General features: G+C 34.4%; 4 protein-coding genes across 5 annotated transcripts; 2 read left to right on the top strand and 2 right to left on the bottom strand.

The window, feature by feature from the left end:
- The first annotated feature begins 3,062 nt into the window (after positions 1-3,062).
- On the top strand, positions 3,063-4,908 carry LOC103874227 (vesicle transport protein SFT2B). Its single transcript, XM_009152639.3, has 6 exons — positions 3,063-3,321; positions 3,692-3,745; positions 3,893-3,966; positions 4,077-4,194; positions 4,317-4,375; positions 4,570-4,908. The coding sequence occupies exons 1-6, from the start codon at positions 3,178-3,180 to the stop codon at positions 4,646-4,648; spliced, it is 528 nt and encodes a 175-aa protein (XP_009150887.1). The 5' UTR covers positions 3,063-3,177; the 3' UTR covers positions 4,649-4,908.
- A 100-nt stretch (positions 4,909-5,008) lies between these two features.
- LOC103874226 (26S proteasome non-ATPase regulatory subunit 14 homolog) lies at positions 5,009-6,960 on the bottom strand. Of its 2 annotated transcripts, XM_033273639.1 has the most exons (7): positions 6,703-6,960; positions 6,332-6,509; positions 6,149-6,230; positions 5,765-5,941; positions 5,489-5,656; positions 5,185-5,396; positions 5,041-5,146 (listed from the first exon to the last, which is right to left on the bottom strand). In XM_033273639.1, exons 1-6 carry the CDS (start codon positions 6,830-6,832, stop codon positions 5,205-5,207), a joined length of 927 nt encoding a protein of 308 aa, XP_033129530.1. In that variant the 5' UTR covers positions 6,833-6,960; the 3' UTR covers positions 5,041-5,146; positions 5,185-5,204. The 2 variants fall into 2 exon arrangements, with proteins under 2 accessions (XP_009150886.1, XP_033129530.1); XM_009152638.3 differs by having other exon boundaries at positions 5,009-5,396.
- Positions 6,961-7,870: 910 nt separating this feature from the next.
- On the bottom strand, positions 7,871-9,700 carry LOC103874225 (50S ribosomal protein L24). Its single transcript, XM_033273664.1, has 6 exons — positions 9,531-9,700; positions 9,219-9,290; positions 9,040-9,135; positions 8,616-8,719; positions 8,407-8,543; positions 7,871-8,210 (listed from the first exon to the last, which is right to left on the bottom strand). The coding sequence occupies exons 2-6, from the start codon at positions 9,276-9,278 to the stop codon at positions 8,128-8,130; spliced, it is 480 nt and encodes a 159-aa protein (XP_033129555.1). The 5' UTR covers positions 9,279-9,290; positions 9,531-9,700; the 3' UTR covers positions 7,871-8,127.
- Positions 9,701-9,954: 254 nt separating this feature from the next.
- Positions 9,955-13,052, top strand: LOC103874224 (probable carboxylesterase 18). Its single transcript, XM_009152634.3, has one exon. The coding sequence runs from the start codon at positions 11,852-11,854 to the stop codon at positions 12,857-12,859; it is 1,008 nt and encodes a 335-aa protein (XP_009150882.1). The 5' UTR covers positions 9,955-11,851; the 3' UTR covers positions 12,860-13,052.
- Positions 13,053-14,979: the final 1,927 nt, after the last annotated feature.

Genomic DNA, 14,979 nt, shown 5'->3' with positions numbered 1-14,979 from the left:
TTTTGTGATAAAAACTTAAAAATGTTATCCTAATTAAACATTAGAAATACATTTTCTATTTACTTTAAATGTACTATTAGATTGGTAGGTAAGGGCTAAAACTGTTATTAAACAACCGTTATAAACATATACGTATATAAACAATTATCTATATATTTACAATAAAACGTATTGACTATTTTATTTGGAAAAAAAAAACAAAAACAAAACGTTAGATACCAATATAGCAAAACAGTTCTTCTTGACTTTTATCTCTATAATATTAATTAAGAAGTCGTTATCATATGTGTCACTCTCCCATTAACTATCACGATGGTTGATTACACTGATATTCTTAATGAATTTAAAATATTAAATACTATTATTTTTTTTTAGCTTCCTTTAAAAAAATTTCCAAAAACATATACATATAATAAAAAAGGAATTGAAAAAGGAATATATATATATATATATATATATATATATATATACAATATGATTTCATAAAAGAAGAAAGATCACAAAATAGTAACTTTAAAAAATATTTTTAAATAACATAAAATATAATTTTGAAGTAATAAAATACTTTCTTTATATCTATTCTCTATAATATTAATTGAGAAGTCGTTATCATATGTGTCGCTCTCACATTAACTATCATAATGGTTGATTACAATGATACCCTTAACAAATTTAAAATATTAAATACTATTATTTTTTTTAGCTTTCTTTTAAAAAATTTCCAAAAACATATACATATAATAAAAAAAGGAATTTTTTAATAAAGTTAAAAAAGGAATTGAAAAAGGAATATATATATACATATATATATACAATATGATTTCAAAAAAGAAGAAAGTTCACAAAATAGTAATATTACTTTTAAAAAATATTTTTAAATAACATAAAATATAATTTTGAAGTAATAAAATACTTTCTTTATATTTATTCTCTATAATATTAATTGCGAAGTCGTTATCATATGTGTCGCTTTCACATTAACTATCACGATGGTTGATTACATTGATATCCTTAATGAATTTAAAATATTAAATATTATTATTTATTTAGCTTCCTTTTAAAAAATTTCCAAAAACATATACATATAATAAAAAGTTTTTAATAAAATTAAAAAATGAATAGAAAAACGAATATATATATATATATATAATATGATTTCATAAAAAAGGAAAGTTCACAAAAAAGTAATATTACTTTTGAAGTAATAAAATACTTTCTTTATATCTATATTTTCTTAGATGAAAAATATAAATTTGTATATAATGTGATTTCATTAAAAAAATAATTTACACAGATAATCTTGATATTCGAAAAATTAATAATATTTATTTTAAAACATAATTTTAAATAATACAAAAAAAAATTCAAAGTAATAGAAATATTTTTATGTATCTATCTATTTTCTTAGATGGTTACATAAAATAATTAAGTAACATAAAATGATATATGTTTAGTTGAATAAAAATAGTTTATAATTAGTATTATTGAAGTGTTTTATTTATTTTTCATATATTTAGTTGCTATAATATCTTCCAATTACAGCAAAAAAAAATCGATAAATTATATTTTACTTATACAATATTATTTTCAAATACAATCACAATTTTGTTTACTCTTATTTTTAAGAGATAATTAAACTAAAATAAATTTTTTTTGATCAAATAGTTACAAAATAGTTGAATGAGGTAGATATATTATACTTTATCATTATTAATTTGATTTTTTTAATATTAAAGTTTCTTTTAAATTTTATGTTTTTATATTTGTGGAACTTAATATAACCATAATCAAAATATCAAATCAAATCTGAATTCTCATATTTAAAAATATTTAAAATAAATTTCAGTTCTCATTCAATAAATCAAAAGCATAAAGTTATTTAGAATTTATATAATATTTTAATTATTATAAATATTATTATCTATTCATAAGCTTTCAAAAATGTATCACCTACTTATGTATGTAACTTCCTATTGAGTATCGCTTTTTATTATATTTTTTAAAAAACATCAACAAATAATTTGATAAATATTATGAAAATACCTGTACATTTAAACGATAAATAAAATTAATTTTATTTGACTTAATTATAATAAAAATAATTATACTTTATTTTTAATTTGAAAGAATATATGTAACTCAATATACTCGCAACATGAGTGACTCGACTAATCTAACTTATATCTAAAATCTTAACTACGATAATAATATATAATTTTATAAGAATAGTAACTTTTTTATAAATATAAATCATAGGACAACTCAAAACATACTAAAATGAAAATAAAATATTAACCAACTGTTACAATTTAGTTATTTTCTAAAATTTATATATTTTCATGAGACTTCAAAATATTATCGTTATATTAATTCATGTGATTTGGAATCATACACTTTAGTTTATTTTTATTTTATGCTAAGCAAAATATTTCTTAATTTATACATAATCTTCATAAAATATATTTACATTTCTAAGACAACAACCACCTAAATGAAAAAAAAAAATTAATCAAAATTTTAATATATTTAGAATAAGAAATATTATAGTTAAACTAAGAGATGCAATCCAAATTATCCAAATGATAACTAAATCGACTGTAAAAATAATAAAACCGATTATATATATAACATTAAAATCATATGTATTATTAAAGTAATATAATATTATAAATATAAATGATGCATACAAATTATAAATTAATTTTAAATAAAAGTAAATATCAATCAGTTATTATATTATAATTACTTTAGAAATATTTATATTCATGCATGAGCACGAAAAAATCACCTAGTAATTTAAAATAATATAAACAATACATTCTGTAGGTATTAAATCATAGTTTTTTTTTGGGAAAATAATAATCATAGAGTAATTGTTGACAAAAAAAAATCAACAAAATATAATGGACAAAACTAATAAATACAGCCTTTAGTGGATCCAAACGTTAGCCCACTAACATTTTGAGGTGAAAAGCCTAATGGGCCTTTATTCTTCTCTTCCAACGAACGAAGCAGAGAAAAAGCGTTTCCTTCGTTTTCCAACTCGGAACATGGCGTAATTGTGCAGAGAGATCCAACCAAACTTACAGTTGTGCTGTCACATTTCGAGACGAAGAAGCACTAGATCTAACACACCAGCTAGTCAAGAAGAGCTTAGACTACACAGAGAGAGAGAGGATGGATAAGATGAATCAGGCTTTAGAGAAGATGAAGATGTTGGTGGGTATGGAGGTCGAAGACGAGGAACGAGCTGCCGAAGAAGAGAGCTCTCTCTCATTCATGGAAGATCTTAATCGCAATTGCGCTTTGACTACCAAACAGGTTTACTAACTAACTAACTAACTGTGTTTACTTTGGATCAAGTCATCTGCATTTGGCTGTTTCTTGAACATATCATAATGAAGTTGAGCTCTCTCTGAATCATCTAGATAAGTGTTTGTGACCCTTAGAGATGAGTGTTTAGCATTTCGATGTAAAATTGATATAGTAGAGAGGAGAAGGATGATCATGTTTACTGGAATATCACTGAAGAAGTGGTTAGATAAAAGTTTGATTAGTTGGAAAGATATATATATATATACTTTGGTTTATTTACTCGTTTAGATGAATCTGTTCTTTGAGTGTCTTGAATTGGGGGTTTATCGTAAGCTAATATGCTCTATGTTCTCTCGGTATGTTTCCATGAGAACAGAGATTCTATGGATTTGCGATTTGCTTGTCAGCTGGCTTGGCATGTACACTTTTGGTAAGTAGTCTTATCCATGAACTAGCGAGCCTGCTTTGAAAGGAATCGTTTACTTAAAAATCATATATGACCTTTAAACACTTTGTGGAAAGTTTCCTTTGTTGGGTAGTCTTGTCTCCTAACTCTTTTACGTTTTTTACAATGCAGTCAATGCTTGTTTTCTTCAATCCGATCAAGTTTGGCTTCACATTCACTCTGGGAAATTTGATGGCGCTTGGGAGGTCCGTCTTGGATTCTTTTTAGTTTAGCTTGTAATATTACAAGTCTCTGTGGACAAGCATTCTCATTTTCTTTTCTAGATTTTAAGTTTTATATCGTTTTTGTATGGCAGCACAGCATTCCTTATAGGCCCACAGAGGCAGGTCACGATGATGCTTGACCCAGCTCGCATCTACGCTACTGCTCTGTATCTTGCCAGCATTATCATTGCCTTGTTTTGCGCTCTCTATGTAAGTTAGTAGGGTTTCTCAATTCAATCCACTGGGAAATAATAAAACTGAGCATAGTAAAGGTTAAGACTATGGAGTGAAAATGCCTTGTTATACACATCAACCATTTTCTTTCTGTACAGGTTCGTAACAAGCTGCTGACGCTGCTTGCTATCATTCTTGAGTTCTCTGGTCTAATATGGTATCCCAACTTCCATTAACTTTCTCTCGTTATCTACACATGGTCTCTGCATGGTCTTTTATCATAATGCAGTCACATAATTTACTCTTTCGAAACATATATTAGCTCGAGCTAAGAATGCATTGGTGAACCGAAGACTACTTGTATGGTTTTCTGAGTTTGTCACAAAAAGTGTCATTCATCTTGTACTGCAGGTATAGCTTGAGCTACATCCCTTTTGCGAGGACCATGGTCTCAAAGGTGTTCATGACTTGTTTTGACACCGAGTTTTAAGCAGCCCTATATACACAGAGAATTTTGGTCCCAAGAAACCACTGTGCTCTGTTTTAATGACTAGTCAATGTTCAAAGCTGGACTTGTTTGATGCACGAAGAAGAACGCTAAAAGCTCTTATTGTCAATGTTCTATGGCTTATCTTTGGATCTCGTTTTGGTTTATACTTGCTTCTTAACATGATGTCTTCACAATTCGTAGCACAGTTTTTTGTATGTTTTGATGTGGAATATAACGTAGATTTGGGTGTGGTTCCTTTTTTTTGAGTTTCCTCGAAGTTGGAAGTATATTAACCACCTCAGTTACGAGTAACTGCAGCTCAAGTGCACACACTCGAAAGTTGCAGCTTTTAAATTCTAATAATGAGAAATTTTTTTGAATAACTGCAAGAATGGAAATCAATCCATAGCCTTAATGAAAAGAACGAAGTCACATACAAAATACATAAAAGAGTTGATTCAACAGAAAATAAAAGAGATGCAGAAGAACGAAGCTCAACTTTCCAGCCAAACTGGCTGAAGCAGAGTACTCCTGGCTGGTAAAGTGAAGAAGTTCTCTAGAAGACAACAGTGTCAAGCATGGTTCCTAGTGTCTGAACAATGTTGGATGACATCAAGTTCGAAACGTGTTCTTCCAGATGCTTCTTTGCGTCTTGCCTTCCCACATTCACGATCGCCAGTTTCTCCGGTGACAACTCGTCTTCCTCTTGTACCGCCTTGTTATATTTAGCAGCCAAGCTCAACATTTCCTGTTAAACACAAGAGAGAGAGACAATGAAGATGAGATGTGACATGTTTGAACAAATGAAAAGATTGCAAAACACCCCCATTTTTCTATTACTTGCACAGTCTGTTCGTTTGTCTTGGAGTGGGTGTCAAAGCGTCTTAGCGTCAGACCATCTGTCCATTTCTTCTTGTGGAGGTTTAGCAACATCTTCTCCTCGAGCTCGTTCTTCCTATAGTTGATGGCTATTGAGTAGTAGTGTCTGTTCAATCCATGAATCAAAGCCTGCATAACAGTGTATCCAAAAGTACGTACGTATCAGAGTCATCCTTTTACTTTGATCCATCTTTGGAAAGAAGAAAAAAAACACGTTTCGCTATTGTGAACCATCACCTGGATCGATGGTTTGTTCAGATGCCCAAGGTTAGACGTTGTTTGACGAGGCTCTTGCCCAAGCATAATGGTCTGCGGGTTTATGGAGCGGAACGCATCAATCACAACTTTCCCCTTCACACTTTGAATGGGATCAACCACCACTGCCACAGCTCGCTGGTTCAAAGCTTCAAAACTCTAACAAAAAGCACACAAGATGTTCAACAATGAGCACACACAATCCAACCCAAACTATATAAAGATACCTAAATCTAATATACAAACCCTACAATGGAAAAAAGGTATAGGACACAAGGGGAAACATTCTATAGCGTAGAGGCAGTGCATTTTCACATAAACATATTGCATTTGACCAACTATGAACTAAGCAAAAACAATACATACCTGCTGAGTATTAATATCAACACCAGAAAGCCAGCATCCAAACCCAGGATGTGAATGATACCAACCAACCACCATTTCAGGTCTGAAACACAGTACATAAACTCAAAATAAGACTCACCAAGTGTACATAGATTCTGTAAAAGTGCAAACTTTACATGGGTGTAGAGAAGAATAAGAGCTCACCTCCCAGTTTGTTTAAGCATGTCGAGCATATTAGTCTGGAAAACATGATCAACAGCTTCAACGCTAACACCAGTACCACTCTGAGGCATCGCAAAAACATCCACAACCCTAACAGTGTACTCATCCACGAACTCTCCAAGCATCAATCCCATCACTTCCATAGGAACTCCAGCTCTTCCTGTAGCCACACAAATTCAAAATCAAAATTTTCCAATAATCTTCTTCAAATCTCTAACTCAATTCACATGGCATTAACTCAATAAAGGAGAGATAGCAAACAGATCGACGATCTTATTAAACTCTAGAGTTCTCTCGATGGAAACCCTAAGAGCGAGGAAAGTAAAATTGGAGATGAGGATGGATGATTGTACCGTGCTTGAGCATCTTGAGGAGGGCGAGAGAGGATATGTAAACTTGCTCCGACGTATCGAGAGTCGGAGAATCAGGCGATGCGTGACCCAAACCGCCACCGGCGCCGAAGATTCGTTGTAATCTCTCCATAATCTCAGCTAAAATCAGTCGTCTTCTTCCTCTCTGAGCTGCTTTGTTGGATCTTATAAAACCTCCTCGAGAGTCTTTTCTTTATTAACAAGACAAGACTGATCTATTTATTTACAAATCAGTCCTCGAATATTTCCTTCTCATTCATTATAGACCCAGAGAAAACAAATTGTCTTTTTCCTCTAAAATTGGGCTAAATATAAGGTTGCAATGATCAATTTCATCGCCTTCACAGGGTTGTTGTAATTATGGTTAGTATTTAACGATTTTTTTTTTTTGAATTAATGTTAAATTTATTCAAAAAAAAAACGTTTTTACAATAGATGCATCACGAGGTTGATGGTTTAGAGTTTTCTTAAAAGAAAAATGGTAGACAAATCTTTTATCTAACCGAAAACCATGTTTCCATGGCTTTGGTATACTTGCTGACTTCCATGACACGCAAGCTGGAGATGCGGTTTTTTACTGCTTTGTCCACGTTTTTGATGAGGGTGGCAGGGGTGTTGGATCTTTCACCATGTCTTCTCCCATTTCACTCTGTCCATAGAGCCGATAGTATCGCCTTGAACACATACCTGAGTAGAAACAAGCGGGTTGAGTTCCACGTCTGGTCTGTTAGAAGTCGAACAACCTCATCCCAGTCAGTTGTATAGCGCAGAGAACAGTAGCTTAGCAGTGAGATTTTTCCAAACTTCTTCTGAGAATTTGCATTAAAAAAACAAATGGTTACGAGTTTCTAGCGGCTCGGGACAGAGACTGCAGGCTGTCGACGCGTCTGTATTCCAGTTCAATATCCTCTCTCCCGTGGGGAATCTGTTCTGAACCGCAATCCAAGTCATAAAGAAGTATCGAGGTGTATTGTAAGGAAACCAAATACCTTTGTACCAATCAACCTTTACTTGCTCTAACACGAATGAGATTCCATGTCGCTTTGGATCGAAACTCTGCTCTGTAGTTATTATCCCCTGCTTTCCACAAGTGAATGTCCTCATTCTGATTTAACGATTTTTTAGAGACGACTAAACAAACCATAAGAACAGTGTAGGCTTATTAGCTTTTATTTTTGTGTAGTTCTTAATACAGGTATGCAGTGATGAAAATTTGTGTACTGCGAATCTTTTATTTAGCACATTGAAACTTTCACAAAGAGTAACGAAATAAGAATCAAAGCTTGTTCAACAGCATCTCATTTCACAGATCTTTGACCCTAAACAAAAACTGTAATGGATGGGAAGCAGAAGAATCTTTTGGGAGCAGCAACATTTTCAGGAACCAAACTGTAAAGAAGGTTTAACTCAAAGATCAGGCATGCCCTTTCCTGTTTTAGCGTCATATGTCTGCTCCCAAACAAACTCCATTGGTGTGTCTTTGGGGCCAGCTGCAAACAAAAACAAGAAATGAAAGATCCTCTGTAAGAAAAGCAAGCTATTACCAAATCCTATAGAGAGCTGTATGCGCATAGTGAGATGTTATTTGAATATGTAACACCAGGTCATAGCAAATGAACTATGTTGAATCCACTAAAACTATACATGTAAAATGTCATGTTTAGAAAAAGTTGAGCTGCTACGTACCGGTAGTGGGTCTTGGCGTTGTCCTTATCTTTAGTATCTCTGGGCGAGGAATAATGGAACCAGATGTGCCTGTGCCTCTGGCCACTCTTACTTTTGTACCATCCTCTAGATACTTTACACCAACCTTACAAGGCCTCCTGAGGTAGAAAAAGAAAATAGACATATAAAAAGTCTCTCTCTTTGAGCAAAAGAGTAAATGTCATACGTACCCGGTGACTGGATCAACAACTTGGACATTTGAGGCGTGAAGAGGAGCCTCCACCGTGAAAATCCCACCTTCATGATCAGGGCCTCCCTTTATATGCTTCTTGATCTGTGAATACAAAAAGAAAAAACATCAGAAAAAATAATAATACAACGGAAAACATGGTCTCAGTGAGCATCCAAGGACACGTAGCTAAATGCATAGAAGTAGACCCGCTTTGTGATTTTTTTATAAGCAACCAATGGATGCTTAAAGTTAAAGATAAGAATCAAATGATGAGACTGATAAGTAACTCCATGATTCGTGTTAAGCTAGTGATATGAGCCTGATTCATTCAGTACTAGTTCATACTAAAGAAACGCAATCAAGGAACTGAGCAAACAATAGTATATAATATACATACAGAACACACGATGATTCAAACTCACCAGATTCTTTCCTTCAACAATGACACGATTCTGGGATCTGATGACGCGCTTGATGGTTCCAGTCTCACCCTTATCTTTCCCGCGGATAATCATTACCTAAAATAAGAAGATCAAAAGACCACATCAGACAAAACCAAACTAAACAAAGCACCAGAAGCGAAACAGAGTGTCCTACTCACATTATCCCCACGAAGTATCTTCCAGTGTCTGATGAGCTTCTCAGCAGCTTTCCATCCCATTGCTCCTAATCCTTACCATCACACAAAAAGAAAAAGAATGTTGCTTTCACATTTCTATTACACAACTCATCTCGAAATGGAAATCATCACGAACCCAAATCAAAATATTGAAAACTTAGGGGGTTTAGATGCAACAAAGATCTACTTCGGGGGGGATCAATCACAATATTCAAAAAGGGACAAGATATTAACGAAATCGCTGGAGAGATGCGAAATCAAGTTTGGACTAAGTTGAAATTCGAAGGAGCTTGCCTGTGAGGAAGAGTAGTCAGCGGCGTTGAAGGTTTGAGTGAAGCCGGCGGCGTTAGCGACGGTGATTGGGAAAAGTCGGGAATATTTTGATTGCGAGTGTATAAAGCTAAAACCCTAAAATCCACTGATGAGTGACGTCATGAAACGTTAAGATGACCGCGCGCTTAGATTTTTTTTCTTTTTCTTTGGTGGCTCTATTTTTCTAAGATCAAGTGGTAGTCTGAGTTTTGATCTATATGAAAAAAAAATCGATAATTCTTGTCTTCTTAGCGAAAAACTCTACACGCAAGTTCCTAATCTTGAGTATGCGGGTTAAGCTAAACTCTAAAAAACCGTCTTTGAAAAAACGAGAAGACATTAGCTCAGAAGCAAAGACCGGCCAGTCAGCAGAGCTATCTAACATTTCCACAAATTCGGTCCGTCTCCATGAGAATTGTGGTGCAATGAAACTCTCTTAGACATAACATCGCCCAAATAAGAAGTCTTTTAGCTATTGTTACAAAATGTTTTTTTTTTAAGTTTGTGGATTTATCACAACTCTATATACAAATTTAATTATATTAGTATAGGTTACACAGAAATGTGTAGAACTTTATATTTTCAGATGCACTCATCCAAAAATTAACAGAAGATTATCGAATTTTGAATTTCATTTGAGAGATTATTTGATTCTAAACTCTATTTTAAAATAAGAAATAAAATTAGGTTAGAAATGCTCTAATGGGATAAAAACAATCTCTAATTTTTGTTATATTTTTTAACTTCAGAATGGAATATAGAGATTTATTCTTTCTTATTTCATCTTCACTCTATAATCGAAAAAAAAAAAAATTTACTTCATAAATATAGTAATATTCGTTCATTATTTTTTTTACTCCAAAATAGAGTTGAGTAAAAATTAATTCCATTATGGGGTTACTCCATTTTTAACATTTGAAATGCTCTTAGACGCCACCATTACTGAAGCACTTACGGTACGATGCTCGTACCAAGCGTCACGCTCAGGGCAAGTATTCATGGTCCGGTTAGTTTACAGATAAACTCACCGAAAAATTAATGTTATATGGTTACAAGATTTTTAAAAAATACTTTAGACTCGAAGCCTCTCTACTCTCTAGCAATGCTGGTACTCAGTTCTTTGTTTGAATGATAACCCTTCCTTTGCAATTCAGTTAGTTTTGTACGAGGCTCAGAAAAAATGGCGTTGCAAGACTAGTCTAATACTAGTGGTGGTGTGTGTTAAAAGAGAGTCACCTTCCAAACACGATCCATTGGTGTGTCCTTATTGCCAGCTGCAAACAAAAACACAAAATACTTGGCAAGTAATAATCTTCTCTAAGCTACTACCAAATCCTTTTTCAAGGTTATATATCAATATATGTGGTTTATCAAGTTATTGTATCAATACATCTTTCTATACATCCAGACCTTTAAAATGTAACAACACAGGTTTATAAATGTATAGCAGACGATTAGACGAACTATATATGTTGATTTCACCAAAAAATTTAAAGGTAAAATGCCAGATGCTGATCAAGAAATTTGTTTCCATGATTTGCCTTTGTTTCCCTAAGATGAGTGCTCTCGACTTTTTTTCGGAGCCTTCTGTAGCACAACCGAGGTTCTCCGCACTGCAGGGATGGAGTGATAGAAGATCACTAGTTTCCAGAAACTTTTCATCTCTTTGAATAACAACAAACGGATTACGAGTAGGAGGTGCTAGATTGGATTGTTTTGTTGCATGAATTCTAAAGAGTTGGCTTTGTTCTTTCGATGGTCTATGTAATTACGGTATATTTGTTCATTGAGTTGAAACTTCGATTAGTTGTGCCTTTATTATGCCTGGTATACAATACTATAAATGTTCCTTTGCTTTTATCTTTTTTTCACGACTACTAGTATTGATTTTGACATAGAATTCAACGGAATTGAATTAGTTGATGCAGCTTCTGACAGAAAATTGCGTGTCTCCTGCAAGAAGTACATTGACTATGTCATAATTCAATGCTCCCTGAGACTCCATTACGCTGGCCATATTGATGTGGGGATGACTGCAACAACACTCTACAAGAAAACAGTGTTTACTTAAGCCATTTACCAATTACCATTAACTTATTTCAAAAAAAATTTCTATCTTTTCTTATGATATCTTTCACACGTAACCATAATTTGCATTGGTTGTAACTTGTAACCATCTCCTTTATATGTCGATAAAAAAACGTAAATTCACAGCTGGCAATATCTATTTGGTAGCATATATACAAGAGTAGTCCAAGTACAAGGTCGAATCACTAAACCTACTATCCATTGAAAAGAAAAAAATGGCGACAGATAATAATAAGCACCAGAACAAGAAGCTAACGATTCCATTCAAAACAAGAATCGCTGTCGCCGTTCTCAACACCTTCACCGATAACGCTCAACGCCCCGACGGCTCCATCAACCGCCGTTTACTCCGCCTCGTCGATTTTCGCGCGCCTCCCAACCCCAAGCCTGTAAACTCCGTCTCGACCTCCGACTTCGTCGTGGACCCGTCTCGCGACCTCTGGTTCCGTCTCTTCACCCCGCACGTCTCCGGCGACCGTATCCCCCTTGTGATTTTCTTCCACGGCGGAGGCTTCGCTTTCCTCAGCCCCAACGCTTATGCTTACGACAGCGTGTGCCGGCGTTTCGCTAGGAAGATACCTGCTTACGTCGTCTCCGTTAACTACCGTCTCGCTCCGGAGCACCGTTACCCTGCTCAGTACGACGACGGTTTCGACGTCGTGAAGTTCCTCGAGGAGAACCGCGGTAAGGTTCTCCCGGCGAACGCCGATCTCTCGAGGTGCTTCTTCGCCGGAGACAGCGCCGGCGGGAACATCGCGCACAACGTGGCGATACGAGTCTGCCGCGAGCGCTGTTTCGCCGCCGTGAAGCTCGTCGGAATGATCTCGATCCAGCCTTTCTTCGGCGGAGAAGAGAGGACGGAGGCGGAGAGGAGCCTCGTCGGAATGCCTCTGGTTTCGCCGGAGAGGACTGACTGGTGCTGGAGGGCGATGCTGCCGGAGGGAGCGAACCGGGATCACGAGGCGGCGAAACCGAGCGTTGTGGACATATCGGGTCTGGATTATCCGGATACGATGGTGGTGGTGGCCGGGTTCGACCCGTTAAAGGATTGGCAGAGAAGTTACTACGAGTGGTTAAAGTTATCCGGGAAGAGAGCAAAGCTAGTCGAGTATCCAAACATGTTCCATGCGTTTTATATCTTTCCTGAGTTGCCGGAGGCTGGCCAGTTAATCCAGCAGATTAAGGATTTTGTTGAGGACCGCGTGGTTTCAAACTCTGCTTAGTACTACTGTACTACATGTTGTCCTAAATCCTTAAATGAAATATTATTATGTTAACTGGATTAATAATCTGTTAGTATTAATGTGTGCTTTTAAATCTACGTTGGTGTCATAAAAACGGAGTGTGAGATTAGTCTATTTTCGTTGTTAAAAAAATTAAAAAAAAAAGAGAGAGATTAGTGTATTTCCATTATAATCCCGTGTTCACAATTTTTTTCTTTTTTTTTTTGTCATTTGTTGGATTAATATTGAAATTTAAACGTGAATTATTATACCAAAGTAAAGATTCTTTCCGGAGCCAAGAAACAATACTACCCCGAGCCAAATGATAATCTAGAAAGCAACTAAACGTAGAATTTAAAATACCCCGTGTTCACAACTTCATATTATATGTTTAGAGCTTAAAGCGTGGAATTTAAATGTGACAGATACAAAATACAACACTTCTTGAGTTTTTTTATATTTTTTGACAAATATGAATCTATATTAATCATTAAATTGTAAGTGCCAAATAGAAAATATTTCTTTCCATATAATTTACGTTTCTTATTTCCTAGGAAAGATAAGTTGTTGAGTAGTTCGGTCGAAAGTGAAGCACACATTCATTTCTACAGAAGAGATTAATGCCGATCCGAATGCCTATTTACTCTATCCAACTACCACGCTTATTCAGCTCTGTAATCTACGTATGTTGTTTCCATCGATTTACATTTTTCCCTAGTGTTGAGTAAAGATGCATTTACATAGTGAGATGTCCCATTTGTCAAATGTGTATTTCTCACCATTCTATGTCAAATGTGTAGTTCTCACCATTCTGTTTTCTTGATTTTTACATGTAAAGTGAAAATTACATTACAGTTGCGGCCACCATAAATGTAAAACATAAAGAACTGGTGTGTTGATTCAGTCGAGGCCTTAATACTTTCTTTTGTTCATATTAGGAGTTAGGACAATGACTGAACACGATATCTTATAAAACTGTAGTAAAATAATCAATGATTTAAAAATGTTAATCAGCATTATTGACCGCTGAAAACAAACTAGCTCATGTGTTTCTCTCACCATCTTTGTTAATTCATTGTTTATAAAATGAACTCTTAGGTCAGAAGAAATGGTTAAGTGATTCATTGGATTGTCGGTCAATTTGTCGACCATACTCCATCCGTAGTAGGTTTGGAAGAGAAATGGGTGTGAGACGACTTTTATGCTAAACCCATACCATTCGACTGAATTAGGTGAACTGTCTATCAGCTTGGAGATTCTGTCAATTACTTCCAAAAGTCGAAAATAAATAGAGAATACCATAATATAAACAAAACATATTCACGTGTTTTATTATATTTTATATCACGACTCATTTATCCATTATGACAAACAGACAAAGGTTGGATGTAATAGAAGATATGGGTTTCTTTTAGGTATCTTTTATGAATTCTTGGTCTGGACTCTTTTAGATATCAGTACCAATATCTTACGTAGGCTCTGTGAGGACTTTAAATTGTATGAAAATGTTGTTGGAGTTGTTAGGATATTATGATAACATCAGTTGTATACCTTTTAACAGCGTAAATACCTGTTTCCCTAATTCTAGGAATCATGAGATGTATACAAAGCAATGGTTTCTCTAGTTTATACTAAGTTCTTTGGTTTGTTTTCTTTCTGATAATTTTAATTTATAGTTTTATACAATATATACGATGTTCCAAAACATTTTAGTCAACCGCAATCTTTGGTGTTGTTGTACTCCTGATTCAAAACTCGGTGGCATGAGTGTTTTATGTTATAAATGGTGTCAACTGGCTCCAGGCCATAAGAGAGATTATGATCAAATGTTCAAACTCCTCATATTTAACCAAAAAAAAAACATTTTTATTCGTAGGCTAAAATAGTCACAGTTAGATGTGAAACTATTACTAGTCCATCAGATACCTGGTACACCCAATCATGTCAGTGGATGATATCTCTATTACTTACTTCTAATTCACATGAAAAATGAATTAACATACATAAAACATTCAATTATCCATATGAAAATCAAGTTAAAAACTACTAAAAATAACATAAAAAATACCAAAAATCATTTGTTGAGCACTAATAATATCCAAAGCAATGAAGAGTAAAGA

The sequence above is a fragment of the Brassica rapa genome, chromosome A06, assembly GCF_000309985.2.
Source record: "Brassica rapa cultivar Chiifu-401-42 chromosome A06, CAAS_Brap_v3.01, whole genome shotgun sequence".
NCBI lineage: Eukaryota > Viridiplantae > Streptophyta > Magnoliopsida > Brassicales > Brassicaceae > Brassica > Brassica rapa.
This window is presented reverse-complemented; position numbering and strand designations above follow the sequence as displayed.

Excerpts from the sequence above, each read along its gene's own strand:
- LOC103874227 (XM_009152639.3), top strand. The coding sequence starts at position 3,178 with ATGGATAAGATGAATCAGGCTTTAGAGAAGATGAAGATGTTGGTGGGT. Across the intron at positions 3,322-3,691 it reads GCGCTTTGACTACCAAACAG|AGATTCTATGGATTTGCGAT; the intron begins GTTTACTAACTA and ends CCATGAGAACAG. Across the intron at positions 3,967-4,076 it reads AATTTGATGGCGCTTGGGAG|CACAGCATTCCTTATAGGCC; the intron begins GTCCGTCTTGGA and ends TTTGTATGGCAG.
- LOC103874226 (XM_009152638.3), bottom strand. The coding sequence starts at position 6,832 with ATGGAGAGATTACAACGAATCTTCGGCGCCGGTGGCGGTTTGGGTCAC. Across the intron at positions 6,510-6,702 it reads CCTCAAGATGCTCAAGCACG|GAAGAGCTGGAGTTCCTATG; the intron begins GTACAATCATCC and ends GTGTGGCTACAG. Across the intron at positions 5,942-6,148 it reads TTGATATTAATACTCAGCAG|AGTTTTGAAGCTTTGAACCA; the intron begins GTATGTATTGTT and ends GCTTTTTGTTAG.
- LOC103874225 (XM_033273664.1), bottom strand. The coding sequence starts at position 9,278 with ATGGGATGGAAAGCTGCTGAGAAGCTCATCAGACACTGGAAGATACTT. Across the intron at positions 9,136-9,218 it reads AGATACTTCGTGGGGATAAT|GTAATGATTATCCGCGGGAA; the intron begins GTGAGTAGGACA and ends TTCTTATTTTAG. Across the intron at positions 8,211-8,406 it reads AACGCCAAGACCCACTACCG|CTGGCCCCAAAGACACACCA; the intron begins GTACGTAGCAGC and ends TTTTGTTTGCAG.
- LOC103874224 (XM_009152634.3), top strand. The coding sequence starts at position 11,852 with ATGGCGACAGATAATAATAAGCACCAGAACAAGAAGCTAACGATTCCA.